Raw genomic sequence first — 27,905 nt, forward strand, 5'->3', positions numbered from 1 at the left:
TAAGTTGAGCCACGAATAGCCACCGGGTCATATGAAACTAAACACATGTGTGCCCTGCTAACTGGCACAGAGCTCCAGTAACCCTCTGTAACCCTGATCCCTCCCCTTGCCCCCTACCCTGACATCTGCTTTAAGCAGGAGCATTAGGGGTGGCCTGAGGTCTCTCTGTCCCCAAGAGAGACTGAAGGCCTTATGCACCCAAGCATACTGAGGAACTTCAGGGAAAGGAGGGACTCAAATGTTTATGGCTCTGTGGATACAGGCACCCATGTCACTGTCCTACCCGGCCCTGTGCAGGAGGAGGTACTCAGATTCAGCTAGTGGGATCTGGACAGGATTCACAGCGGGGAAAGGAAACTAACATGAGGAAGTAGATGGGATGCTTCAGGCCAATTCAAAGTACTGTTGTTGTTTCTACATCTGATTGTACAAATGATGCATATATATCCTTATACTTCCCTGTCTACAGTGCCAAAGGAGATTCTCCCCCATCAGGAAGAGCTATAGGTAGAGAAATGCTAGTGGGAGGAGCTCCCCTGCTGTTTGTCATCAGTGGGTGGGTTGGGACGTCACACAATTGCCCTACCCACTGATGTTCAAAGTTTTCAACATATAAAAAAATGTCCTGTTAGTTGGCAAGTCAGAAACCTCAGTCTCAATGGTCCTGTGCTGTTATCACACCTCCACCAGCTAAATCCAGGGCTCTACTCAACAAGTAAAGTTTCTTGGGATTATGTGGGTGGATTCATAATGCCCAATCCCTTTGGCCATCAAGGAACAACAGCTGTCTCCTCAGCCTCCTACCACCAAAAAAGAACGCCAGCACCTTGCTGGTCTCTTTGGGGACTGGAGACGGTGTGTGCCTGGGACGGCTCTGTGACGTGTCAGTGTGGCCAGGCTGAGCTAGAGTGCCCAGAATGCCCTTTCTGGCATGCTTCTGGTTACTCTGAGCCACAAGGGATATTTTCTCCTGAATGTCAGAGGAAGAAGCATATTTTGTATGTACTTTGTAGCATACACATTTTGTAGATGTAATTAAAGTCCATAATCAGCTGACCTTAAATTAATCAAAAGGGAGATTCTCCTGGGCGGGCCTGACTTAATCTGTTAGAAGCCCTTTAGGAGGACTTAGGCGTCCCTGAGCTCAGAGACTCCAAATCACAGCGGGGTCTGCACTTGCTCTCCCTTCCCCTGGGTCCTCCCTCCTGAGCGCTGCTTGAGACCATGAGCCTCAGCTGGTGTCTGTGGGGTCCAGTCTGCTCCTCACGGGCCCTTCCTGACTACCGGCCTCTGCATGTCTAACCTACTTAGCCAGTCCCCAGCATGGAGTAAGCCAGTTCCTCGTGTGATATGTGTATGGTATGTGTGTGTGTGTTCTGTATTTTGTCTTCTACTGGTTCTGCTGCTTCTCCAGTTGAGCCCTGATTGATGAAGTCCTCACTTGGACACTCTACTTGGTCTTTTAACCTACAAGGCAGCATCCTGAGTGGCGCCCAAACCAATCAGCTGCATTGAAAGTGGTCTAGCAAGCTGCGGTACATCTCCACCTGTGGGCCCTACAACCCGACGACCCCTTTGAGGTACCAGTCACTGTGGCTGATGATTTTGCAAGCTGGAGCCTCTAGCAAAGGGAAGTCAGCCTCCACCCAGAGGACCCTTTTGGTCTTGGGCTCCTCACCTCCCTGACACAGCTTGCGATTCTTCAGCCTAATATTCCCATTCGGGAGTGAGTCAACTCCAGCTCAATGACTAATAAGATGGGAAGAACCAAACAGGTTCCCTTATCAAATGGAAATGATATGTTTAACAACTTAGCAAGTTGAGCCCTATGTGCATATCCGTTTGATTTGAAAAAGTGGCAGCTTTCCCTTTGGGGAAAACTTTCTTCTTCACTCTACCACCTGAAGCAAAGTTACTGACTCAACAGGACCCTCTGTTCACAGCAAGGTTCCCCTAAATGCCTGGGCCTAGTTCACAGATGGTTTGGCTAAGCTGAAACCCAGCAGTGTCCACTGGCCTACTGTGACTGTTCAGCCGAGCTCCAGCTGTGAAAAACCAAAACCAGACATGTTCACTCTGCTCAGTGGCAGAACTGAAGGCTGTTCCCATAGCTCTGGCTAATATTCCCATAGATGAATCTTATGTTTTACTTACTCTTGAGCTGTTGCCAAAGGCCCAGCTATTTGATCTACCGCTTAGAAAACCACAGAGGGGCAGATTAAAGACACTTCTCTTAAGGGCTGTGAATCGTGGAAACAATCCTCAGAGGAGTAGAGGAAAATTTCTTTCTTCCCAACACAGTAGACCTCCCAAACCTCCCTAACATCACAGCTACTTGGTACTGTTAAGCACTGAAACCGCCGTCTGAAAAATCAACTAAAAAAGAATTCTCACTCTACCTCCCTCATCGCCTCCTGGAACACACACCTTAGAATGGCAGCTTGTTCACTGAACACAGCTATCCCCAGAAAGGGATCATCCTTTCTCTGCTGTTTCCTGGGAGATGATCAGGACAAAGAGGAAGAGGGGGCAGGGGCAGCTATAGAGACCAGTGTGAAATCCTGGGATTCCACCCAGACCGTTCCTGTGCATAATGCTTCTTTCTTTCCCCTTCAGGTACCCCCAGCCAGCCTGACTGGTACATCTTCCATGTGGCAAGGTGGCCAAAAGGGGGCTTAGGGGATTTGAACATAACTCTGGTTCAGCTTCCTGGATTCTCTTGTTGGACGGACAATGATCTAGATCACATCGGTGGAGTACACTTCAGGCCAGAGTGGGGGACCTAATGGGTCTCCGTAAGTTTTATAAAAACTCCCTTCAGGGAATAGGAGTTGATTAGAAAAAAGGTGAAGTTATAGCTTCTGGAATGGGACACACACATTTTTGTGGAGGTGGAGGGAGGGAAATAACCTCACCACCCAGGGAGAGAACAGCTTGTGCCCCAGGAGATAGGGGTGGGAAGGATCATTCGTTAACTATCTCTTATCTTTCAGAATTGCCCCGGAGCAGTTCTCATGAAGCAGAACACCCTGACAAGGTTCCCCCAAACTGGTATAAGCACCTTAAATTTAACTGACTCCTGAATTTGCCACCCCTGACAGATGGCTCTGACCACAATGCTAACCATCACCAACAAGTGTATCAGAACATCTGTCCCAGCTCCTGTGCCTCCCATACAAAACACCTATCAACACTTCCAGATGTCTCCTCCACCCCATTCCCACAGCCACTACTCAGTATGCCATGTTACAGACAAATGACACTCAGCTGGCAGCCTAGTCAAACAAGACAGACTGCCTGCCTGCCCTCAGGCAGACCCCCAAAAGCAAGGTTTAAATGCAATAATGTGAACCCAAGTGAAAACCCCAATGCCTTCTATCAGGCTAAAGGTCACACTGGAGGCCCTGACAACCTGTGTGCTCTGAACCATGTGGGTCCCAGCTGTAAATTGTAAAGAAATTTCTTTCCAAGGTCACACCAGCACCTCCAGGCCTGTGATTTTCTGTCTGTGTGTGTGTGTGTGGCGAGCGGGGGCTCCAGTATTAACTTGCCTCTCTCCCCACAATACTGTTATTTGCATCTTAGACCTGCAGGTGTTTCAGAAAACACCATGAGTAAGCTCTCACATGACCAACGACTAGATCAATGGTGGCAATCTCTCCAAAACAGCCCTTGGTTACTCAGGAAAGCTTCCGGGAGGGTTAAGTGCACCCTATGGGCAGTTTTCCCCACAATGAGTCATCCAATTAGAAAAGGTGGTATGAAATCTGTCCCCAGCTTTAGCTAAAGTGATAAGTAACACCACCTCGCCCTCACTGCCAGTGTCATTATGGATGGCAGACTCTAAACTTCTGCCTTTTGCCCAGGGTGGTCTGTGCCAAGGCTAGCACAAGCTGCTGCACCTGGATTGATGCCTCAGACCAAGTGGGAAGCTCAATATAGAAAGTTAGAGAAAGGTCCCTCGTTTTCTAAGGCCCATGGGTGGTTTCTGAGATTTGTTCAGGACCCTGGGGACATGGCTAAGGTCAATTCCGCAGGTTGGTCTAGTCCTGCTGCTTGGAGTCTTACTGAGAGTAGCCCTAATTAAATGCTGTCTGAGACGAATGGAATTGACTTAGTCCCAGCCCGTCAGTCAGATTAACCAGAGTGGCTGAGAAAGTGGCACACCCATAGGAAAATTCAGCAGAATATGGTGTAGAAATGAGGAGTGGCTCTTAGTGGAACACAATTTTCCAGGAGTCTCTGAGTTTCTGCGTATCTTATAAGCAGAGGCACTAGTGGCCTTTGTTCTGGGCTATCTTTTCCCAGGATGTCTGTATAGCCTACAGCCCTGGAGGACAGTGTCTGCCCCCAGCACAGGGCCAGTGTGTTTGCTCTCCAGAATAACAGAGCTGCCTACACACGCCTGATCCAATTCCCCACCTCTCCCATTCTCCCTTCAATCCATTCTAAATGAGACTTTGCACTCACCCCTCAGCTAAAACAGCACGAGGTCAGATCCACTGAACACGTCTCTGTCCTTATCTTCGTAGCACTCTGATGTCAGTGAAGGAAGATCACACTCAACTTCTGAGAAGCGCTCAGCATGGCTGAAGAACTTGCTCACCCTTCTCTGCCTCTGCGACACCACTTTCTCCAGCTGTCTCTTCCTGCACTGCTCCCTTCCTAGATCGCTTCCAGGCTCCTCTCCTCTTTAAGAACTTGAAATGTTAGTGCTCCTCTGAAAACTCTCTCAAACACATTTCCAGCCCTGAGGTCGAAACTTGGTTGGCTACTTAACTTCTCTACTTAGATATCACCAGGCATTTAACATTTCACATACCCCAAACTGAACTTGGCAGTTTAAATCTGATACCTACCCCCAACCCTGATTTCCCCATCTCAGTCGATTATACAATCATCCACTGAGTTACTCAAGCCATCAGCAAAGGATTCCTCCTTTCCCTACTCTCTAGCTAACCCATCAGCAAATCTTCGCAGCTCTTTCCCCAAAACGTACCTTGAATTTCCCCATTTCTCTCCATCTCCCTTACTGCTACACTAGTCCAAGCCTCCACTGTCTTTGTCTCTATTGGAAAAATAGAAAAGCTTCCCAATTGGTCTTCCCACCACCAGTGTGGTCCCCTCAATCCATGTGGCATATAGCAGCGGGAGTGATCTTCTAAATATGTAAATCTGAGTATGTCTCCCCTGCTTAAAATTCTTCAAAGGCTCCCCAGAACCCCTATAAGAAGTGAACTCATCATCTTGGCCAGCAAGTCCCTGCATGATTTGGCCCCAGACCCCATCTCCCCCTGGGCCACCACACAACAGTGACACTGGCCCCTCTTTCATTTCTTCCAATACATCGAGCTATTTCTGGTCTTTCCACAGGTAGCTCCCTAGCCTGAAACATTCTTGCTTTCCTGGATCCTCCCTATCCTTCTGTTCCCAAAGTAAATGTCACCTCATCAGAAGGACCTTTCCTGACTGACTCAGCCCCACTTATTCCTCCTTTGCTCTCAGTTTTCCCATCACTGTGGGACAATAATGCATGAGGAAAAGGGCTGTGTTTTTAGTACCAACTCGCTTATTTCTGATTTTCAGATGAATGCTGTTGCGGGTTGTACTGTGTCCCCCCTAAAAAAACATGTTGAAGTTCTAACTCCCACCCAGGACCTCAGAATGTGACCTTATTTGTAAATACAGTTGTTGAAGACATAACTCGTTAAGGTGAGGTCATACTGGAGTAGGCTGGGCCTCATATCCAATATGACCAGTGTCCTTATGAAAGAAGAGGGCCTTGTGAAGACAGACACACAGGAGAACACCATGCGAAGATGGTGGACTGAAGTGATGCATCTACAAGCCAAGGAATGCCTGGGGCTACGGGAAGCTAAGAGAGAGGCATGCAACAGATTCACCCTCACAGCCCTCAGAAGGAACCAACCCTGCTCATTGATTTTGGACTTCTAGCCTCCAGAACTGTGGGACAATAAATATCTGTTGTCTTAAGCCACCCTATTTGTGATACTTTGTTATAGCAACCCCAAGAGACTAATACAAATGCCAAATTGCAAAGACATATATAGAAGGGAAAGGTGTTCTTACAGAGGAAGGTGGTGGATAAAGGGGCATAAGTGACTGTTTTAACATTATGTTCGCGTAAACTAAAACTTTCATTTTCAAAAGTAACCTAATTAAAACATGAACTAGAGTTACAGTGAAGCCTCACTACCACTGCATTATTGTGATTTGTAGGAAAAATATATATGTGGTCTTCATCCACAGTTCCTGGCTCACAGCTCCCAAAACTCCTGGAATTTCCTGAACAATGGGATGATATTTGGTCTCTTGTCCTCAGTTCCTGAAAACACTTCAGGGAAGGTGACTTTCGGGATCCCACCCAAAGGTGGGGGCTAGTTGTCAGGAGAACCAACTTTCAATCCCACCCCCTGCTGGAAGTTGAGTCAATCACCATTGGCCAGTGACTTAGTCAATCATGACTATGTAACAAAGCCTCCATAAAAAACCCAAAAGGACAGCTTGTTGGACCTTTTCAGAGAGCTTCCACATTGGGGAACCAGAACACTTCCACATGCCCTTATGCTTGGCCCCATCCACCATGAGGACAGAAGCCCCTTTGTTCAAGACCTTGACCTTCGTATCTCATCTGGCTGTTGATTTATATCCTTTTATAATAAATCAGTAATCTAGTGGGTAAACAGGTTTCCCTGAGTTCTGGGAGCCCTTCTAACAAACTAATTGAACCCCAAGAGGGAGTCGTGGGAACCTCTGATTTACAGCCAGTTGATCAGAAGTATAGGTTACAACCTGGACTTGCAACGGGCATCCTGAATTGGAGGGATCATCAGAACCTCCAATCTGCAGCTGGTCAAAAGCACAGGTAACAACTTGTGACTGGCCTCTGAAGTGGAGGGAGGTCTTGTGGGACTGAGCCCTTTGTCTATGGAATCTGATTCTATCTCTGGGCAGACAGTGTCAGAATTGAGTTGAACTTCTGTATACCTGCTAGCATCCAAGAATTGATTGTTGATGTGGGGAAGCCTCCACACACACACATTGGAATTGGGTCCAGGAACCCAACTCAACCAGGCCAAAAAAAAAAAAAATCATGTAACTATTATTACACCAATCCATATTAAATGGTACTGCAAACAGTTCCTGAAAAATTATAATGGAGTCAATGAAGAAAAGCCACAGACCCCTCAGTCTCAACTCTATGACCTAATAATGAGGATAGGAGCAAGTTATTTAACCTCTAATTTTGTTATGAATTTGCTTCAAGGTTTCTGCTTTAATAAATGGCATTAATGATGATAATAATAGCTACTCAGCATGTGTCAAACATTGTGCTAAATGCTTTAGAAACATCATTAATAATCCTCAATTACCTATCAGCAAAGCAGGTCCAATTGTCCCCATTTTACAGATGAGGAAACAAAGGATGTGTGAGTCAAGAATAATGCTGCTAATTCAGTAGCACAGCCAAGACCAGAACATAACGTCTTGTGACTTCCATCAAGAGCTACCTATTATATCACACAAATAATGTATTTGGCAGACTCTAATAGAGAGCAACCAGTTTCACTGGAGCAACATTCCCAGCACTTTCACACTTAATCAGAAAGTACTGTTAAGATAAATTCAAAACTTACTTTTGTATCACTCATCCCAGGAAGGATGCTTTTTAAAATAAACTGTTTCTAAGGTAATATTTTAAAATGTACATTATACAAGCACTAGCTAAAGTTGAATTTGGCCTTACTGAAACTCACTTTTAATGGCAAACCAATAAGTATCTGACCAGATGGCTTTTTTTTTTTTCATTGAAGTATAGTTGCTATACAATATTATATGTTACAGGTATACAACATTTTTTAAAGGTTATACTCCATTTATAGTTATTATAAAATATTGGCTATATTCCCCTACCACTTGGCTTCTTCAGAAGAAAAATATCCTGCTATTGAATTTGGTAAGTTTTAAGCTTAACCACATGTAACAGCTTTCACATAGCCAAAACAGAACTAATGCTCTCCTGAAAAGAATGGAGAACGATGAGTCTTTATTCAACTTTAATAGCCATAACTTAGGTTACAAATTCAGAATCTAGTGTAATTCACAGAGAAAATAATACTAATGAATTTTAAGCGGTACTGTTCTATACATCCGCTTCTGGGAAGATGGAGTAGATGTACTTTTCCCTATGCTTCCAGCTAAAGTACAACTAAAAATCCTGGACACTATCTATAGAACAAACATAAGAGGATCAAAAAAGTGGAGGGAGGGCGGCAGACTGGCCAGGGACCTGTAGACCTGAGGAACAACATGGTGGAGAGGTCCCTGGGTTTTCATATCTCTCAGACACGGAGCTGAAGAAGTCAGCAACCCAGAAACATGAACAGGTGCAGGAAAAAAAAAAAAGCTTGAACAAAGCCTGCTCTCTCTAGCCAAAGGACCAGGAAAGGGACAACCTAGCCAAGACAGAAAACTTTTAGACAAACGAGCCCTCGAATCCAGCCAGAAATCGCATAAAAAACTGCAGCCCCACCGCCACGAGGAAAGGCAGAGCTAGAGCCTAGACCCCTACCCTTCCCAGGCTTTAATGAGGAGCCCCAGCCCCTGCCAGGGTCACATCAGAGAAGGCTGAGTAGGGAGCTGGACAATAATGAGCTTGACTCCCCTGCCTCCCAGAGTCAGTGGAGACCACCTGCAGAGCTCAGACTTCCACCTCCACAGTCATAACAGGGCCCTCCCCTTCCACACTGGGGCGCTGTGGAGAGTTTAGCTAAGCTACTCCATGGTGTTGCTGCCTCGGCATCCATTCTGCTGGCTGTGTGGCCCATAGGGACCTCAAACTGAAACTTGCCCCCTCATGCAAGCATGTGCCCTAGATAGCAGCCCTCAGAGTCACAAGCAAATACAAGCTCCTCATATGACTTCCCCAACAGCCCCTGTGATCACCAGTTTCCCCTGCCTCCCAGGGCCTGCCCCTTACACACCCCCCTTAGATAAAACCCCCATGGAGCTTACTAGAACCCTGCACTTCCCATCTGAATTGACCAATCTGGCCTTAGCCTGGGAACCCCAAAGCATTCCACCCATAGACCCTAATAAAGTCATGTGCTCCAGGCCCTATTGCTCGCTCTCTCTCTCTCTGCACCCAGTCTTGACCTCACCATGTGGCCCCTCGAGGAGTGCCGTGTACTCCCTCCAGGACCTGTGAGTAATAAACTTCTCTATTTCAATTTCTCTATGGTCCTCTGCTGGCCACAGCTCACCATCCAACAATCTGTGCTCCACTTAACAAATGTTAATTTAACAAAGCAGGTAGTGTCAGAGGGGGCCCGGTGGAGAGTCAGGAAGCTCTCACCTCAAGAACCTAGAAAAAGAAAAGCAAAACAACCCAAAGTAGGCAGAAGGAAAGAAGTAATAAAGAACAGAAATCAATAAAGTTGAAAACAGAAAAACAGTAAAGAGAAAGTCAATGAAAAAAGAGCTAGAAAGGTCAAAAAAGTTGACAAATCTTGTGCAAGACTGGCAAAAAAAGAAGATGTAAATGACCAATATCAGAAATGAAACAAAGAATATCATCAAAGACTCTGCACACACCATGAGGGTAATAAGGGAATACTATGAACGAATCTACATATGTGCATTTCACAACTTAGATAAAATGGATCAATTTCTTGAAAAACACAAACTACCACTGCTAATCCAATACAAAATAGATAATCTGAATGGGAACTATTAAGGAAACTGAATTCATAATTTTGAAACTCCCACAAGAGAAATCACCAGGCCCACAAGGTTTCACTGGAGAATTCTACAAAACACTTAAAGAATTAACATCAATTCTACACAATCACTTCTAGAAAACAGAAGAGGAGGGAACATTTCCTAATTCATTTTATGAAACTAATAGTTCCAGGATAAGAAACCAGACAAAGACATTATAAAAAAGAAAACCACAGACCAATATCCCTTATGAACATAGACATAAACATCCTTAAAATATTAGCAAACAGAATTCAACAATATACACAAAGAATTATACACCATGACCAAGTGGGATTTCTTCCGGGGAAGCAAGTCTAGTTCAATATTCGAAAAGCAAGCAATGTAATCTACCACATTAACAAGCTAAAGAAAAAAAATCACAAAATCATAACAATTGATGCAGAAAAAGTATCTGACAAATTTCAACATCTATTCATAATAAGAATTCTTAGAAAGAGAGGGGAACTTCCTCAGCTTGATAAATGGCACCTACAGCTAACATTACACTTAATGGTAAAAGACTAAATGCCCTCCCCTGAAGATCAGGAACAAGGCAAGGATATCCACTCTCATCACTCTTATTCAACATAGTGCTGGAAGTTCTAGTCAGTGCAATAACGCAAGAAAAGGAAATAAAAGGCACATACATCAGAAATTAAACTGTCCCTATCTGCAAATGAATCTACATAGAAAATGCCAAGGAATAGGAATCTAACAAAAATCAAAAAACAAAAAAAAAAAACACTTCTAGAATAAGTGAATTCAGCAAAGTCACAGGATACAAGATAAACAATTGACCAAATACAAAAAACCAATCGTATTTCTATATACTAGTAATGAATACAAGGACACAATTAAAAGTATAACACCATTTGCTATCACTCAAAAACAATGAAATGTTCAGGTATAAATCTACCAAAACATGCACATGACTTACACTGAAAACTACAAACTGCTGATGAAAGAAATCAAAGATCAAAATAAATGGAGAAACATGCTGTGTTCATAGACTGGAAGACTTGACATGGTAAAAATATCAATTCTCCCCAAATTGATATGCAAGTTTAACACAATTTCTATTCAAAATCACAGCAAGATTTTTTTTTTTGTAGACACAGACAAGATTATTCTAAAATTCATATGGAATGGGAAAATAACTAAATAGCTAAAACAATTTTGAAAAAGAATAAAGTAGGAAGAATCGGTTTACCCAATTTCAAGACTTATTATACAGCTACAATAATCAGGACTGTGTGGTACTGGTGGAGGAATAGATACATATAGATCAATAGAAGACAGAACCCAGAAAAGACTTCATAAATATGCCCAATAGATTACTGACAAAGGTGGAAAACCAGTTCAATAGAGGAAAGATATCTTTTCAACAAATGGTGCTGGAGCAATTAGACATCCAAGGGGGCAGGGGATGGGGGGAGAACCTCAACCTAACTCTTACACCTTATACAAAAATTAACTCAAACCTCATTATGTTAATTTTAAAATGCAAAACTATAAAACTTTTACAAAAAATAGGAGAAAATCTTCAGGATCTAGGGCTAGGCAAAGATTTATTAGACTTGACGCCAAAAGTGTAATCCACAAAAAAAAAATTGGAAAAACTGGATTTCAACTTATGCTCTGTGAAAGACTCTGTTAAGAGGATGAAAAAACAAAATAAAAACTGGAAGAAAACATTTGCAAACCACATATCCAACAAAGGAATAGTATCTGGACTATATTAAGAACTCCAAAAATTCAACATTAAAAAAAATCCAATTTAAACACATGCAAAAGACACAGAGAAATTTCAGAGAAGAGATATACAGATTGCACAAATAAACACATGAAAAGATGTTCAACATCATTAGTCATTAGGGAATGCAAATCTAAACCATAATGAGATACCACTACACACCTATCAGAATGCCTAAAATAAAAAACAGTGATAACACCAAATGCTGGCAAGGATATGGAGAAACTGGATCTCTCACTCACTGCTGGTAGGAATGCATAATAAAAGGGTGTAGCCACAACGGCAGTTTCTTACAAAACCAAACATGGAATGGCCATATGGCCCAGATTTGCACTCCTGGGCATTTATCCCAGAAAAATGAAAACATGTTCACAGAAAACCCTGTACATGAGTACAGATTCTGTACTAGCAGCAGCTTTGTCCTTCAACAGGTGAATGGTTAAACAAACTGGTTCATCCATATGATGGAATACACTCAGCAATGAGAAAGAACTACTGGTACACACAACAATCTGGATGAATCACCAGAGAATTGTGCTGAGTAAAAAAGCCAATCCCAAAAGATTACAAACTACATGCTTTCACTTATAGAGCATTCTTGAAATGACAAATTATAGCAATAGAAAGAACAAATTCCTGGCTGCCAGGAGCAGGGGAGGGGTAGGGGCAGGAGGGAAGCAGCTGTGGCTATCACAGGGCAACATAAGGATGATGATGGAAATGTTCTGTATCCTAAACATATCAATGTCAATGTACTGTTCGTGGCATGTACTACAGTTGTACAAGCCGTTACCACTGGGATAAAATGGGTAAAGGGTACAATGGATCTCTGTGTTATTTAACAGTAAGAGCACATAGGGACTTCCCTGGCGGTCCAGTGTTTAAGACTCTGTGCTTCCACTGAAGAGGTCGGGGAACTAAGACCCCTCATGCTGGGGGAGCTGGGGAGCACATAAATCTACAATTATCTCAAGATAAAAATAAGGGTTTTTTTTTAATGGCATTATCTCAAAACAAAGTTTTTTTAAATGGCATTATCTCCAAAAGAATTATCAGCCAAATCATTTGTCATCAGATTTTAATATTTCTAATTTTTTTTGTCGACAGGCAAGAGAAGAGCTCACTAGAAAAATCATCTCTAACAACCGGGTTCCAAAGCATTTACCAAGTGCTTGTCATGTGCAACTAGGAGCTAGGTTAATAGGCAAAGATGAGGAAGACGATGTAGATTTAGAAGAGAGTTTATACTTCTAATGAAGCTGAACAAGAACTACAGTACTGAGCGCAAGACAACTTCATAAAACACTTCATTATTCCTGCCCATAGTCATAAGTATTTCTAAACAGAATACTTGACCACTGCATGACCAACTTACATAAAAGTAACTCTAAAGAAAGTCTTCCCTTCCTTCCTTCCTTACTCCCGGCCAGTGTAGGACACTTTCCGCCAGGAACGCTGACCCCCATCCAAGCCCTGGTCTCCATGTCTCAACTAAGCCCAAACCAACTCCGACCCCGAGCCATGTTGGCTGGGCAAAATCAGGACAGGGGAAAGGTGAGAATCACACACGCTTACGTCTCACACACACACACATTCTCCTCTCACCCACCTTGCTGCAACTTCTCTGAATACGAACACCCAAAGGAAGAAAAGAATGGCAAAGGGGAGGGGCTGGTTGAGACCTCCAGCTGCCAGGCCTCCTCTCACCAGTTATATCATCAGAAAAGGAAAAGAGACATAAGAGGGGAAAAGGAAAAAAAGAAAAGAAGAAGAAAGAAAAGCTACAAAAGGTACATTTTTACGCCACCCCCTCAGCTGTCACCTCCCCACCCTTCACAAAACAAAGGCGCCCAACTCTGCCCAGCTCTCTCCACTCCTGTCCCAGAAGCATTTCGCAAGTGCCTCTGAACCCAAGTCCCCCTAAAACCGAGTTCCCTTACCAAGTTTATGATTAATCTCTTTATCCAAAATTTTATTCCCTTTCTTGTCCCCTCAGACCCCAATCCTGTGCTAACTGAGCACTAATCAACCAGAGTCAGATGACTACAATTGCTGTTGTCGATAACATCTTTAATGTACTAAAATTGCTATTTATAGACATCATCATTAACATACAAACTCAGGTTGTTTCTCCAGGGCAAGATGAGCTAACAGATCCCCAAGCCATGGACCACACGGCCAGAGAATGGTAAACCAGAGACATCTTGACTCCCCAAACTAGAAACTACAATTAAGAAATGTCACAAAACAATGATTAATCCCAGCCTCTTTGTTCTTCCCCTTTTAAAAAAAAACCCCTAACTCAAAAACCAAGTTGGAGTGGCTAGGAGGCTTCTCCCACTCCCTTGCTTGGTGCCCTGCTGTACAGTAAACGCTGTACATTCCTTCACCACAAGCCCGCGTTAGTAGACTGGCTTTGCTGCCCATCGGGCGAGCAGACCCCAGTTGGGTTCAATAACACCTCCTTCCCTTTAAAACACACTGTTCTCCTCCCAGCTTTGGTGGAGCCATGCCTCAGGAGTCACATTCCAAGAAACTGGAAAACAAATACCAAATGAATATAATCCATCATTTGTGAATACTCTAACCCTTGCCTTCTAGTGAAGCTTTACTGTAAAGCTCTTTATTGATTTTCACGTTTTAATGGTTAGGTTACTCTTAGAAATCAGAGGTTTAGTTTATACCAAGAAATATTAAACTATTATTCACACCTACTGGGCAAGAACTGCTTTCACCTGTTAATATAACTTGCCCAACTGGCTTTCCACTGAGACCCAGCAAGTGAAGCCCGTGAGCAGTCAAAACTGGCAACCCAAGGATGTGAGGGCAAGCTGCAATAATGATAATGGCCTTTCCACTAACTAGGACGGTCCATCAGGCGAACGAGCTGGCTTATCAGGTTCCCTTCTTCCCTTAACATATCAGGTGTTCTGTTTCCAAGGCTGGGAGTATAACAAAGAGATTACACGGTCCACTTTAACCCACAGTTTCACATTCAGTTCTAATAAACTTAGTTTCTAAGTTCATGGCTAATCAGAAGGAATATGTTTCATAAAGGAAAAAGCACTCTGTTCATTCACCCACCACTTAAGTGCCTAACAAGTGTCAGGCACTTGGAGACGGAGCATTGATTGATACACAGTGATCCCCATCCCCCCTGGCTTATGTAGGGAAGGGGGCTCAGACAGTAGAAGAGGAAACTAAAATAAAAATAAATGTAAATAAAATAATTACAAAAAATAATTAAATAATTACAAACTGTGATTGTTGCTAAAAGGATATAAACAGAGCCAACGAACTTGTCTTTTCACGGGATATGAAGAGCAATTTCCTTTCCAGTATTGTCAAAATGTAGAACAAAAAAATTCATACAATTTATTAACCCCAAATATACTCTAAAATTTACTTTTAAAAATTAAATCCCAGCTGCTGACTTGTTACCCTCTCTTTATGTTAAAAGCTGAATGGCATTTCAATTCCCTAGACTAGAGGTGGTAATGCAGGGCATAAGGCAGCATTTCCACAGGTGGAGGTTACAAAAGATAGGTCACTGACAAGTGAGGGAAGGAAGCAGTAAGACAAAAAGCATGCCTTCGGCTATTTCAAAACTTCGCCTAGGGTGGGCCCTCTAACAAGGAAAAACACTCTGTCTTCTCCTCCTTGTCAAGATCACATGGCACCCTGCTCCCTGGGATCCACAATCCCTACTAGTTTCATACTTTAGTTGCTTTAAGCAACTTTTGTAGACTGACCTGGACACAAAACCACCATGTGCAAGGTTGGTTTTTTAAGGAAAGTGGAGTATATTCCAAAAAAAAAGTAACCAACAAATCACCCCCACTTAAACTGGAGACTGCCAAGTTAATTTAAAACACTAGCCGTGCTCTCTGCAATGTTTAACTCCATTCAAAACTCAATCACACCAGCCAACCTTGGAGGAATATAAACAAAATTACATTATCAGAGGTACCTCATCTTTTCAAATGTGCCAAACACAATAACCTCGTGTTAAAACCTACTGACTGGAAGATATATTTGACTGCAAATCTGACCCACACAGGGAATCATCTGAATTTCCATCAAGAAGGCTGTAAGCACTAGATGATGGAGCAAAAGTGAATCCAAGCTTCATCCGAGCCTAGGAGTGAAAAGACAGTTCTGAACTGTCATTTTGGAAGACACTCACATCTCTTACAATTCAAATGTAATTTCCCCAAAGTTAATTCCAAAATTTTTGTTAGTTTGTTTGGCTTCGCTTTCTCAAACAAAATTATTCATAGACTGAAGACTCTAGATGTGTTCCCTGCTATTGCATCTCCACTTCTTCCCTTTTCACAAAGCCTGACCTCTACTAAGTTAGGAAGTTACATCTGAAAGCTTCTACCTGGACTTTCTTTAGTCTAAACACTTACAGCTATAAATTAACGGGGCTGGGGGGAGGGGAGTTGGGGGCGTGGATTTGTACTCCACTCATCTCGTTACAAATTAGGAACTGGAGAGGAATGGTCTCTCTTTTTTAAAAGATCTCCAGAGAATTATTTTCCATCAATTCCCTCCTTGCACCCAGCTCCTTTGTAACCGCTGCCACAAAATTCTCCCTTTGGGTCTCTTAGGCATCACCCTCAAACTCTCCCATCCACCTGTGCTGCTCCGTTCTCCCATGGAGAACATCGGCCTCTGTAACAACCTTGCAAAGCTGCCCCCCTCAGTCTCCTCATCCTCTGCTCAGAAGCCTCTAACTTCCCATTTCACTCAGAATAAAAGTCAAAGTTCTGCATCATTTAGCCAGCCTGCCACCTCCTTAACTCTCCAGCCTCATCTCCTATCTTTCCCTCACTCCCTGCTCACACATTTACACTAACTTTCTGCCTGGAAGGCTCCCTCCTCTCCTTGAGGGGCTTTCTCAAATGTTACCTTCCCTTAACCCTCCACCCGCCACCCCCCCATGTAAAACTGCAAACTTCCAACTCCCTGTCCCCCTAGCAAACTCTCTATTTAACTGATTTTATTCACTACTATCCCCAGTGTAAGTTCCAGGAATGCAGGGATTTATCTGTTTTATTCACTGCTGTATTCCCAAGGTCTAGAACGGCGCAAGATACCCGACCATTCAGTACGCATTCATGAATGAAGGAGTCATTTACTTAACAGATGTCTGCTGAGCACCTAGTCCGGGCCAAGTTTGTTAAGTCCAGACAAATAAGACACTGTCCCTGACTTTAACGCACCAGATGGATTACTGCACACAAACAAAACAGGACTGCAAACTACGGCCACCAGCAAGCCATAGAACGTGCCAAAAATTCAAAGGAAGAGGTCTCGGCTTCGCCCTTCGGGAACACAGTCCAGCTTCCCACCCTCGCGAGATTCTCCAGGGACCATCCCCAGAGGGCCTCTTCTGGTCCCCTGAGAGGGGTCCCGCCCTCCCCAAGCCCGAGAGGTTACTTGTCCAACGGTGCAACTTCCGGCCTTTCACGCCGGACACAAGATTTAATTAAACAAATTTTAAAACCTCCGCCCTTCAGCTCCCGCCCCCTCTCCTCTGCCTCGCCGGTCACTCCCTTCAGTGGCCCGCGACCGAATCCTCAACCCGGCCTAACAGCCCTCACAACGGAGAGCGCCCTACTTCCGCGGTCCCTACCTGCTCCCGGCGTCCCCTGCGGCTCCTCCCTGGTGCGCATGCGCGAGCAAACCCTCCTGCGTTCCGAAGAGGCAGGCCGTGCTCCGAGGCTGGGCACGCCCCCAGCGTACAGCTGGCTCCTGATTGGCTGCCTCTTGCTCGCCCGAGCGCTGTTGGGGAGACCTGCGGCTGCGCCTCTAAAGGCGCTGGCAGTTGACTCTTGTGTGGCTGCTTTCTGTTTCTCGCCGTCTTCGCGGGCTTCCTGGAATCGTTGCAACGCCGCCGGCATGTCTCAGGTATAACGCGTGCCCAGCCTAGCTGCGAAGGTGCCACGGGGCGGGAGGCTGGTGCGGGGATCATCCCGCAGACACAACCCTGCAAGGTCTTTTCCTTCCGGCTCTGCTGTTCTTCCTGGACCCATGCCCAGCGCAAACTCTTTGGACAGAGCCCTGTAAGCGGAACTTTCCGTGTTTGGACTCCTAACACCGCTACTTAGCCCGCAACTGCTGGCAAGCTGCCCATGGGGAGGAATTCGCAGTGAAGCAGGAATTGGGGTCGGAGGCGAGGGTCCTAGGAAGACAGATAGGATGTAGTGGGTTACATGGATCGAAAGAGTAAGGCGACCGTGTGCCCCATCCGGAAGGACATGGCAGGAGTAGGGGCGCCATACAGAGTGGAGAAGCAAGGAGGCCGTGGTTGAGAGCTTGGAGGTCAGGGAAAGTAGGGGCCGAGTGTCAGGCGTGAGGCAAGGGGAGGGTCCCAGCGTGAGGAGGGGTGACCTAGAGGTCTTTCCCTCCTTCGACTGTAGACGCTTTTCTGGGACCTAGCAGTGTGGGGTGACCTTTGGCTCCTCTACCCTTCCTCCAGTTAGGCACTGGGTCAGAGGTCGGCGCTGGATGCCCTCCCTCATGGGGAGGGGGCCAGCGGGCTCTGGCCGCTGACACCGCGGCGCTCATGCCCTGTTCCTTTCTCAGCTGTTTCAATCACGCAGTGCCAGCCCTATCCGCAAGTCAGGGCTGTCCTGGGACCCCGTTCTGGCCAGGGAGTTGGCCACGCTGCCTTTTCTGTGAAGTGTATGCCCAGTGCAGGCAGTCTTAGCCTGTCTCCTTCACCTCTGTTTCCAGCACCTGATACCTAGTATAGTGAGAGAGCCCAATGCATAGTTGTTCATCAAATGAGTGAACCGATGTGCTTCCCCTCCTGGTTTTGCTGAATCTTTCTAGCTGCCCTGTTGAGTTGAGGAAAGACTTCACTGCAAGAGGAGTGCTGCCTTTCCACTCCCTCCATCCCCATTACTGTGCTCTATTCAGGCCTCTTCTCTCCCTCGACTTTAGGCTGAGTTTGAGAAAGCTGCTGAGGAAGTTAAGCACCTCAAGACCAAGCCAGCAGACGATGAGATGCTGTTCATCTACAGCCGCTACAAACAAGCAACTGTGGGTGACATAAATACAGGTATGCTGAGGTGAGGCTGGGAGGGTCCAGACTCATCAAAGCAGGCTCAGCAGGCTTGGCTGGTGCTGGAACTCTTAATCCCTGGGAACCTCACTCTCAAAACCACCCACAGCCCTACTGCCCTACTCTTAATGCAGTTCATGGCGTTCCTGAGGTTTAAGCTGGGAGAGGTTCCCCAGAGATCATGTTCCTGGATGGGGTTCACAGACCCTGCACTGTTCTTGGTTTCTTGGTGGCTCATATAGCAGTATTCAAATCCTAGTTTGGGAAGAACTTTATTCATTCCAGCGTTTTCCATCTATTTGGGAGGAAGCAAAGATCCCAGCTTGGAAGAAATTTGCTCCAACTCTCAGATCAGCGTTGAGCCATACTGCTTCCACCTAGATGGGCAGGATCAAAGTCGGAGCACTTGGCAGCCAGGCCAAGCCTGATGGCTGGAGCAGAGAAGCAGCTGGCTTCCTGCGGCAGGTCAGAAGCGTTTTTGCTGATAGCAGTTCCAGATGACCATTTGGCCCCTGTCAAAAAATCTTGGTAGAGATTTTGAGACCTTGGTTTGGACCACCATATTCTGTAATCCTGTCTCTTCTGCCTTGGACGGTTTTCATTCTGCCCATAAGTTCCTGAAACTCAGGCGTATATGGCAACAGCACGATGCAGTCTATGAAGGGACTCAGAGGCGGTGGCCATAGTAGCGTAGAAGGAGGTCACCCCGCCCCTGTTCAGGAGGGCAAGTGTGGCCCCTAATTCCACTGCAGTTGGGGTAGAAGGTGGAGCTGGTGGGCCGGCTCTAAGGATCCTGGGCAGTGCCACAGCAAAGATTACAGGGTGGGCTTAGTTAAGAAAGGTCTTGCGGTGAAAGTGAGTTTTACCCTGGGTTAATAAATCCTGCATCTTCCTAGGGAGGCAGGAGAGATGAAATGAGGGTGACCAGAATGGCTGAGAAGCTATTCTGACAAACACGATTTTCACAGAGACTGGCCTCTGCCCTGCTTCCACATAAGTATAGGTAGACTGGCTTGGGAATCTATCACTTCCCGATCAGCTCACTCTAGGGCTGCACTGTCCGCTACAGTAGCCACTAGCCACATGCAGCTATCTAAATTTAAATGGAAAATACTTAAAATTAAATAAAATCAACAGTTCAGTCCCCAGTCACACAAGCCACATTGCAGGTGCTCAGCTGCCATAAGTGGCAAGTGGCCCCTGAGTTGGACAATGCAAATGTACCACCTTTCCATCATCACGAAAGGGCTGTTAGGATGTGCAGTTCTAGGATGCTGTTGATGATCCTGCAGGTGCAGTTTCGCTCAGGTATCCCTGGGAACGCTTCCTGGCGAGCACTTGGGGGGAGACTTGATGTTTCTCAGACACAGTGGTCCAGGCTATGGGCACTGCGATTGCTCCCCTTGGCTTTCTTCTCAGTGTGGCAGTGAACGAGGTCAGCAGGGAAGTGGTAAGTGTGTTTGCCAAGTGCAACTGATAACAGGTCTATATGTGTAAAACCACGGTATGACTTAAAGGAAGCTTGCCCTCACGAACAGAGCTCCCACAAATCAACAAGAAATAGACTAACAGTTCGGTAGCAAAATGGGACAAGGATATGAACAGACAATTCACAGAAAAGGACACCCAGAGAACTGATAATAACGTGGGAGAGAAATTGGGTGGGAAGAGTGGGAGGAAACTTTATAGTATCCCCCTTGTGGTGTTTGAATTTTAAACCAGATGAATGGATTGTAGTACTTGTTTTAAAAAAAAAAAAAACATTAAAGTACAGTTTTTAAAAGAAATTTTGGAGTTATTTAACTTATAAGACAAGGACTCTCTAGTAATGAGAACAGTTTTTCTCCTACTTTGTCTAGATTTTAAATTTGGGTTTCTGTACACGTGGGTTTCTGAAGGCAGAACCTGCCGTACTAGACCCATTTAACTCCATAGCAGAGCCTAGAGAGAATAGTGTAATAAAATATAGCTGTCATGGCAAGAAAATTGATAAAGTTCCATGTTAGAACTTGCAGCAGGTCTCATGTCTTTCCCTCTCTTGTTTAAGAACGGCCTGGAATGTTGGACCTCAAAGGCAAGGCCAAGTGGGATGCCTGGAGTAAGCTGAAAGGTACTTGTTCTGATGTGTTTCCCTCATTCGGGAAGCCCAGTAACGAACCACGCTTCATTAAGGAATGTAAGGGGTGAGGCGGGAGGACACAGTGGATGAGGCACATACTGGGAGCCAGTCTGACCGGGGCCAGAATGGAAACAAAACTGGGCCACCTACTTATTCTTCTAATACCATTTATGCCTTTTCCAACAACACCATCTCTGAGTCATGGTATCATCTGGAGAGAGGAGGGGCTGGCGACCAGGCCACTAACAGACTGGGAGGTGATTGAGTTGGCTTGGCCTTTATATGTATTCAGAATGAGGGGTGGTTTCCTGTCCAAACCTCCTTCTCCCCCACAAGGCCAGGCAGTGACCCTCTAGCCCAAGCAGCCCTCCCCGGTTCCCTTCCAGCCAGAAAGGCACCTAAAAAAAGGAATGAACTAATGCATGGCAAGCTGCTGGCACGTCGTAGCCTCGGTGAATGGAGCTATTATACGCTAAGCAACAGCAGCCAAGAAATATCCCAGCTCTGACTTAATCACGTGCCACCTACAGCAGTAGGACCCAAAAGTTGGCACTAAAGTGCCTGCCAGCTTTTGTGCCCTAGCTAGCTTGTTTCTGAATAAGCCCTCTGTCTTCCTGCAAATGAGAAACACTTGAATTCAAAAGGGGCCAGAATACAAAAAATAGATACTCCTAGGATTTGCAAGTAACTGGAAGAGGAATGCCCGTCTGACTGTCCATTCTCATTGGGCATTTCCATACCATTCTCAGGCCCCATGTACTTGCCATTGCTCCAGAACACACTCTGATTCCCAGTGAGTATCTCTCCTTCAGCGTAGAATCCAGGACTCCGGGCACCACTGTCTCTGAGGGATATCTCCAGTGTCCTCTATATTCCCCTCCGAGAGCCAGCTGCTGTGCTCAGAGTTCTCAAGACTTTTCTCATAGCTTCTCTCTGGGGAGAAGAGGGTGCCTGCCTTTGTTTTTTCCCTGGCAGCTTAACAGCTCTGGGAGATAAGAGCCAGGCAGAGAAATAGGTGATAGGTCAAAGCCAGTTGTGAAAGTCAGCAGGACCAATAGTCACCGCAGCTCCCCATGTTAGGCTTGACACGACAGTAGGGGGACTCACGTGGCCAGCAGGCCAGTGACAGGCCCTGGACAGCTGCACACACATTATGGGCTCAGCGCTTTATGGGGCATTCCCTGTGGACCAGGCTCCTCGAGGACTTCAAGTCAGATCCTGGCCAGGTCTGTGAGGTGCAGGTAGTAGAACCACCACCCCCTCCACAGGTGAGAAATTGAGCCTCAGAGCATTGAACCAGGGCTCTAAAGTCTGCTGCCTTTCTACCATGCTGCCTCTCTGACAAATAATCTTGTTGATGCCTTACAGGGACTTCCAGGGAAGATGCCATGAAAGCTTATGTCGACAAAGTAGAAGAACTAAAGAAAAAATATGGAATGTAAGGGACTGGGTTTGGCTGCCAGCCACACATTTCACCTAAACTGATCTAATACCTTGTTTTTCTAATACTGTGGATGAAGTTAATAAATAACTAGTTAACCCAGTTGCTCAAAATAGCCCAGGATGTGACACTAACAGAGTGGGGGCTGAAATGGTTACTGATCCCCGCTGAGTCGTTTTTATCAATAGGTCAATTAAAAGTATGTTTGTTACTTTAAGTCTTTGATGACCTGGGTTCTTGAAATGATGTACTCCCTTGCGATCTCTCTTCCTCACTTTTTCCAACAATTTCATCTGGAAGTGTTTGCGCTTCCCCTTCTCACCCTCCGCTATGCTCTGCTGGAGGGTGGGCAGGCGCTCCCACCTCTTCAGACCTGGCATGTGCTCACCTCTCGTGTGGAGGAAAAGGATTATAGAAGTGGCCTTTCCCGCCTCCTTCCCTCAACTCCAGCCACGCTGATCAGGCACGCTGAGACGTCAGTTTGCAGCTACTGCCAGCCCTCTGTCAGGAGCATTGCTGGCCGCAAGCTCGGAGGAAGGCCGGGTTGATGAGTGTCAGGTCTGTCTGAGGTCCAACAGTCCATGGTTGCAGAGCAAACAAGCAAGGGTGGAAGCCCCGGTCAGGGTGAAATGTGCATCTGCAGGGAGCATTCCCAGAGTCCCTGTGGAAGCTTGGCCACAGGCAGCTGGGTGGGCAAAAAACAAGTGGGGAAAGCGAGGGCTTAGCAGGGAGAAGGACAGTCAGGACCTAGGAAGGGCAAGGGGTTAAGGTTGCGGAGAAGAAAGGCTGGAGCTTGACTTTGGAGGATGCAGGTGGTTGCATCGTAAGAAGGAAGAAAAGGAGATAGCTGTCAGACCCTCCTTGCCCCATGTTCCCCGTCAGTCACTGCCACAGTCCTGCAGGGGAAGCACTCATGTTTCCATTTTGCAGGTGAGCATGCTAAGGCCGAGAGGAATTAAAGAGAGGCTCCCTGAGGCCAGGAAGCTCTTAGTTCTCCCCTCCCAAGCCTGTACCCTGGTTTTAGACATAGTTCAGCCTTGCTCGACAGTGAGACCTGAGCATTACAGTAACTTGGCCAGGGTCACTCAGCTGGTAAACTCAGAAGCAGCGTTCAAGTGCAGCTCTCCCTAGTCCAGATACCTGTACCACTCAAGGTGGCCTCACAGGTATGAGCAGCGCTGTGGTGGGAGACACAGGAGCAGCAGGGAGGACAGGTGTCTGGTGGGGCTGGTGTACGGCAGGCCGTCAACGCCGAATGGGACTAGCTAGTGGAAAGTTGGTAACGAAGTTAAGAAGTACAGAATTTGACCGTAGGTGATGGGGAGCTGCTGGGGAATCGACATGGTCAAAGGCATTCAGACGGTCAGTCTGACTGTATCAGTAATTATTGAGAGTAGCTGATCGTCCTGTTCCAGCCCAGGCTGCCCACGGAAAGCTAAGCCCCACAGCTCAGATGTAGACGGGAAGGTCACTCCAACAAAGCAGTGAGGTCAAGGTCCAAAACCCAGACATGCGGCCCAGGTGAGGTGACATCCTGAATAGCAGTGTCATTTGTGCAGCGCCAGTTGCTGGACGCGGATGTGACTGAGGGCATATGAGGCAGGGAGCCCACGGTCCTCTCCCACTTGGCTCCCCTCCACCCAGGCTTCCAGGACCACCCAACTCATGGGCATCTATGAGCCCCAAGGGAGGCAGTAAGGAGTCAGAGCCACTCGCCTGTACCCATATTTGGATCATCTTGGCTCGGTTATTGGCTGTTTCAGGAGTAAACCAAAGGAAGAACAGTCCTAAATAGAGGCCAAGGTACGGTGCTTGTCCAAACAGACCTGGTCCAGGGTCGGGCCTAGCGCACCCACCCAGGGCTTGTGAGAAGCTCCTGGCATAGAGTAGGTGCCCCAGTGTGTAGCACTTTATCAGGAATTTCTCTCTCGCCCTCCTTCAAACCAATTTTTGTCCCTGGCAACGTCCCTTGCAATATCTGTCAGAGTCAGGGACCTAACCCAAGAGCAAATTACCACTCCTTTGGTAACACTGGAGAGGGTGTGGATAAGAAAAGCACCTGCCTAGTATCCTGCCCTATTTCCAGCTTGTGAAAGTCAGCCAGGACCTGTGTTCAGGCTGCATGTCACTGCCTCGCTGTAACATGAATCCCAGAAGAGTGGGCCTGAGCTCGAGGAAGCCCTGATGAAGGTAGCGCAGCCTGGCCCCCTGCAGTTAGTTACACTACGCTAAGACTGTACTGTGATGACTTGTATCTCTTCTCCGGCGGATGCCGATTGGAGAGAAACACTGGAGTGAAAAGGCGGACCCAAGGCCCCCCTGCCCACCACTGGCTTGGCCTCTGATCGATGGCCGTCCTTTGCGGAGGGCCTGCAGAGCCAGGCTCCGTCTCAGTCCCTTTGCTTCAGTTCTGAATTTCATCCATGGCGCCTTGAGGTGGGGACTACACCTCCTAGCTGTGTCATGGGGGTTACCACGTCCATTATTCAAATGAGGAAATGAAGACTCAGGTGATGAGTAGATCCAAACCCGGGGCCCTCTGGCCGGGGAAGGCCTTTCTCGTCCCCTTCCGTCACGTTCCCTCTCGTGACCACTGGCTGTCCCTCCCTTTGCACTTCCTCCGTCTGTCCGATGATGGTGGTGACCCCTATCTCGCTGGGCAAGCGTAAGACGCTGTGGAATCCCACACCCACTGGCAGCTCCTTCCTGAAGAGTGGCTTCGAAAAGCAGGTCACCTCTCCAAGGCTGGCGTGGGGTCCAGGCGAGCTGTACTTTTTAAGCACCTCAGGTGATTCCGAGGCTCTGCCAGGTTTAGGAGAGGCCCTCCCCACTCACTATAAAGTGGTGGTACCGGTTTCTCCGAAAGCAGTGTTGGTCTGGCATTCTGAGAACATGTCACCAGTAGCCTTGGGGGCGGTGCCTGCTCGCGTAGCCTCTGCAGGAGTCCGTGTACAGCCCAGGGAGGGCTCACAGGTGTCACTGGGGAAGAAATGAGATAGCCACTGGGGAGCAGGCAGGACACCAGCCTTCACCCCCTCCTCAGGCACAGCCAGCACTTGTGTGGGACTTCTTCTTACCTCCAATCTGACTTTGGTGACAGACGTACATGTGAATCCCACTTCAGGCTCTCAGGTGCTGAATCACCTATGTTCTTAGAGCCACACTTCCTTCATCTGGAAAATGAGCCGATAAAATGGGTAAAGTGCTTCGCATGATGCCCAGCAAACAGCAACGTGCTAGCAGCCTGGAGGTCTTCCCTAGCCTGGAGGTGCTTCCCTTAGCCTCACCCTCAGTACTTCACTCCCCAACTGTGCGGACAAGCCTTGGCCTGAGGACACAAACTCCTGCTCCCCTCTTAGCAGCGCTTCAACAATTGGGGGTCAGCCATGTCCTACGATGTTCTCCCTACTCCAAAGTAGTTCCAAGATCCAAAAGCCTGGGAACTGCTGCTATGGATCAGGGACCAGGCGTCTTGGGGGACATGGAAAGGCCACTGGATTGCAATCTGGGGACCTTGGCTCAGCCATTGCCCTAGTTACATAGACATAGGGCAAGTTATGTCACCTCTGTAAGCCTCAGTTTCTTCAATAAAATGGGGCTGAGCAGAAGATCATGTGTCCAGCGTAGAAAGGAAGGAGAGCCAGAGGTGGGGAACAAGAAGGCCCCAGGGATGGCTGGCTTGACAGGAATCAGGCTGGGAAGTTGTGAGGGGGCGGTTTAAGCAGCCGGATGAATAAAGGTGTGTAAAATGAAATTACAGGTATTCGACATGAAAGGATGCTCAACATCACTAATCATTAGAGAAATGCAAATCAGAACTACAATGAGGTATCACCTCACACTGGTCAGAATGGCCATCATCAAAAACTCTACAAACAATAAATGCTGGAGAGGGTGTGGAGAAAAGGGAACCCTCTTGCACTGTTGGTGGGAATGTAAATCAATACAGCCACTATGGAGAACAGTATGGAGGTTCCTTAAAAAACTACAAATAGAACTACCATACGACCCAGCAATCCCACTACTGGGCATATATCCTGAGAAAACCATAATTCAAAAAGAGTCATGTACCAAAATGTTCACTGCAGCTCTATTTACAATAGCCAGGACATGGAAGCAACCTAAGTGTCCATCAACAGATGAATAGATAAAGAAGATGTGGCACATATATACAATGGAATATTACTCAGCCATAAAAAGAAACGAAATGGAGTTATTTGTAGTGAGGTGGATGGACCTAGAGTCTGTTATACAGAGTGAAGTAAGTCAGAAAGAGAAAAACAAATACCGTATGCTAACACATATATATGGAATCTAAAAAAAAAGGAAAAAGGGTGGTTCTGAAGAACCTAGCGGCAGGACAGGAATGACGACGCGGACGTGGAGAATGGACTTGAGGACACGGGGTGGGGGAATGGTAAGCTGGGACGAAGTGAGAGAGTGGCACGGACATATATACACTACCAAATGTAAAATAGATAGCTGGTGGGAAGCAGCCGCATGGCACAGGGAGATCAGCTCGGTGCTTTGTGACCACCTGGAGGGGTGGGTTAGGGAGGGTGGGAGGGAGAAGCAAGAGGGAGGAGATATGGGGATATACGTATATGTATAGCTGATTCACTTTGTTATAAAGCAGAAACTAACACACCATTGTAAAGCAATTATACTCCAATAAATATGTTAAATAAATAAGTAAATAAATAAATAACAGGTATTCGGAGTTGAGGATGAGTGAAGAGAAATAACCAGCGGAGGCAGGCTTTAAGGGGCTGTGGCTTTGCGCTGGCTCAGGGCAGGACAGCACCTCTGCCCTCAGCAGCTCCCAGGGAAGAGAGGGTCAAAATGTTTCTTCCCTTATTTATTTATTTATTTATTTGTGTGATTGCACACAACCTCTCTTTTGAAAGGACTTGAGGTAGCTAAGAACAGACCCCCAAAATGAGCAAAGCCCCATCAGGATCCTAGGTCTAAGGGTAACTCAGATGCCCTTCTTGCCCTGAAAGAGCTGTAAACCAGAAACTGCAACAGAAGTGCCCTTGGATGCCTTCTCTGTACACCTCCAAGCAGAGAATCCCCCTTGCTTCGCAACACCCACCTGCCTTGGATACAGCTCGACCCTTGGAGGACCAGGAATTAGTCGACCTACAGCTTTTTTCTTATTTTGTGATTTTTAAAAATTTATTTATTTTATTTATTTATTTTTGGCTGCATTGGGTCTTCGTTGCTGCACGCGGGCTTTCTCTAGTTGCGTCAAGCAGGGTCTACTCTTCGTTGCGGTGCGCGGGCTTCTCACTGCAGCGGCTTCTCTTGTTGCGAAGCACGGGCTCTAGGCGCGCGGGCTTCAGTAGTTGTAACACGCAGCCTCAGTAGTTGTGGCTCGCGAGCTCTAGAGCGCAGGCCCAGTAGGTGTGGCTCACGGGCTTAGCTGCTCCGCGGCATGTGGGATCTTCCCGGACCAGGGCTCAAACCCGTGTGCCCTGCATTGGCAGGCGGATTCTTAACCACTGCGCCACCAGGGAAGTCGCATTTTGTGATTTTTTTGATAAGTATTCTTGCTAAGTAATCAATGAACTAGTGTAAGTCTAGACTGAAAATATTTTCCTTTCATGTAGCTGTAAAGATAGCCCCACAAAGCCTTTCCAGAGAAATCAGCGAGATACCAAAGACAGCACAGGATTCTGCACTTGGTGTGGGCTAGCCTAAATGTGTGACTTGTAGGGCCCCAAAATACCCT

The 27,905-nt window shown here is 46.5% G+C and overlaps 2 protein-coding genes across 4 annotated transcripts in view; one reads left to right on the top strand and one right to left on the bottom strand.

The window, feature by feature from the left end:
* The window catches only part of C7H2orf76 (chromosome 7 C2orf76 homolog), an 88,972-nt gene extending 71,721 nt beyond the window's left edge, over nt 1-17,251 (bottom strand). For 2 of the 3 annotated variants that reach the window (XM_059927649.1, XM_059927648.1), the window contains exon 1: nt 4,471-4,883. The gene's annotated coding sequence lies outside the window, so the exon portion shown is untranslated. Of the gene's footprint in view, nt 1-4,470; nt 4,884-17,177 lie in introns of those variants that run through there. The other variant, XM_059927647.1, reaches the window with a different exon arrangement.
* A 57-nt stretch (nt 17,252-17,308) lies between these two features.
* DBI (diazepam binding inhibitor, acyl-CoA binding protein) lies at nt 17,309-22,388 on the top strand. Its single transcript, XM_059927646.1, has 4 exons — nt 17,309-17,452; nt 18,491-18,608; nt 20,659-20,721; nt 22,099-22,388. Exons 1-4 carry the CDS (start codon nt 17,444-17,446, stop codon nt 22,170-22,172), a joined length of 264 nt encoding a protein of 87 aa, XP_059783629.1. The 5' UTR covers nt 17,309-17,443; the 3' UTR covers nt 22,173-22,388.
* Nucleotides 22,389-27,905: the final 5,517 nt, after the last annotated feature.

The sequence above is a fragment of the Balaenoptera ricei genome, chromosome 7 (assembly GCF_028023285.1).
Source record: "Balaenoptera ricei isolate mBalRic1 chromosome 7, mBalRic1.hap2, whole genome shotgun sequence".
Taxonomy (NCBI): Eukaryota; Metazoa; Chordata; class Mammalia; order Artiodactyla; family Balaenopteridae; genus Balaenoptera; species Balaenoptera ricei.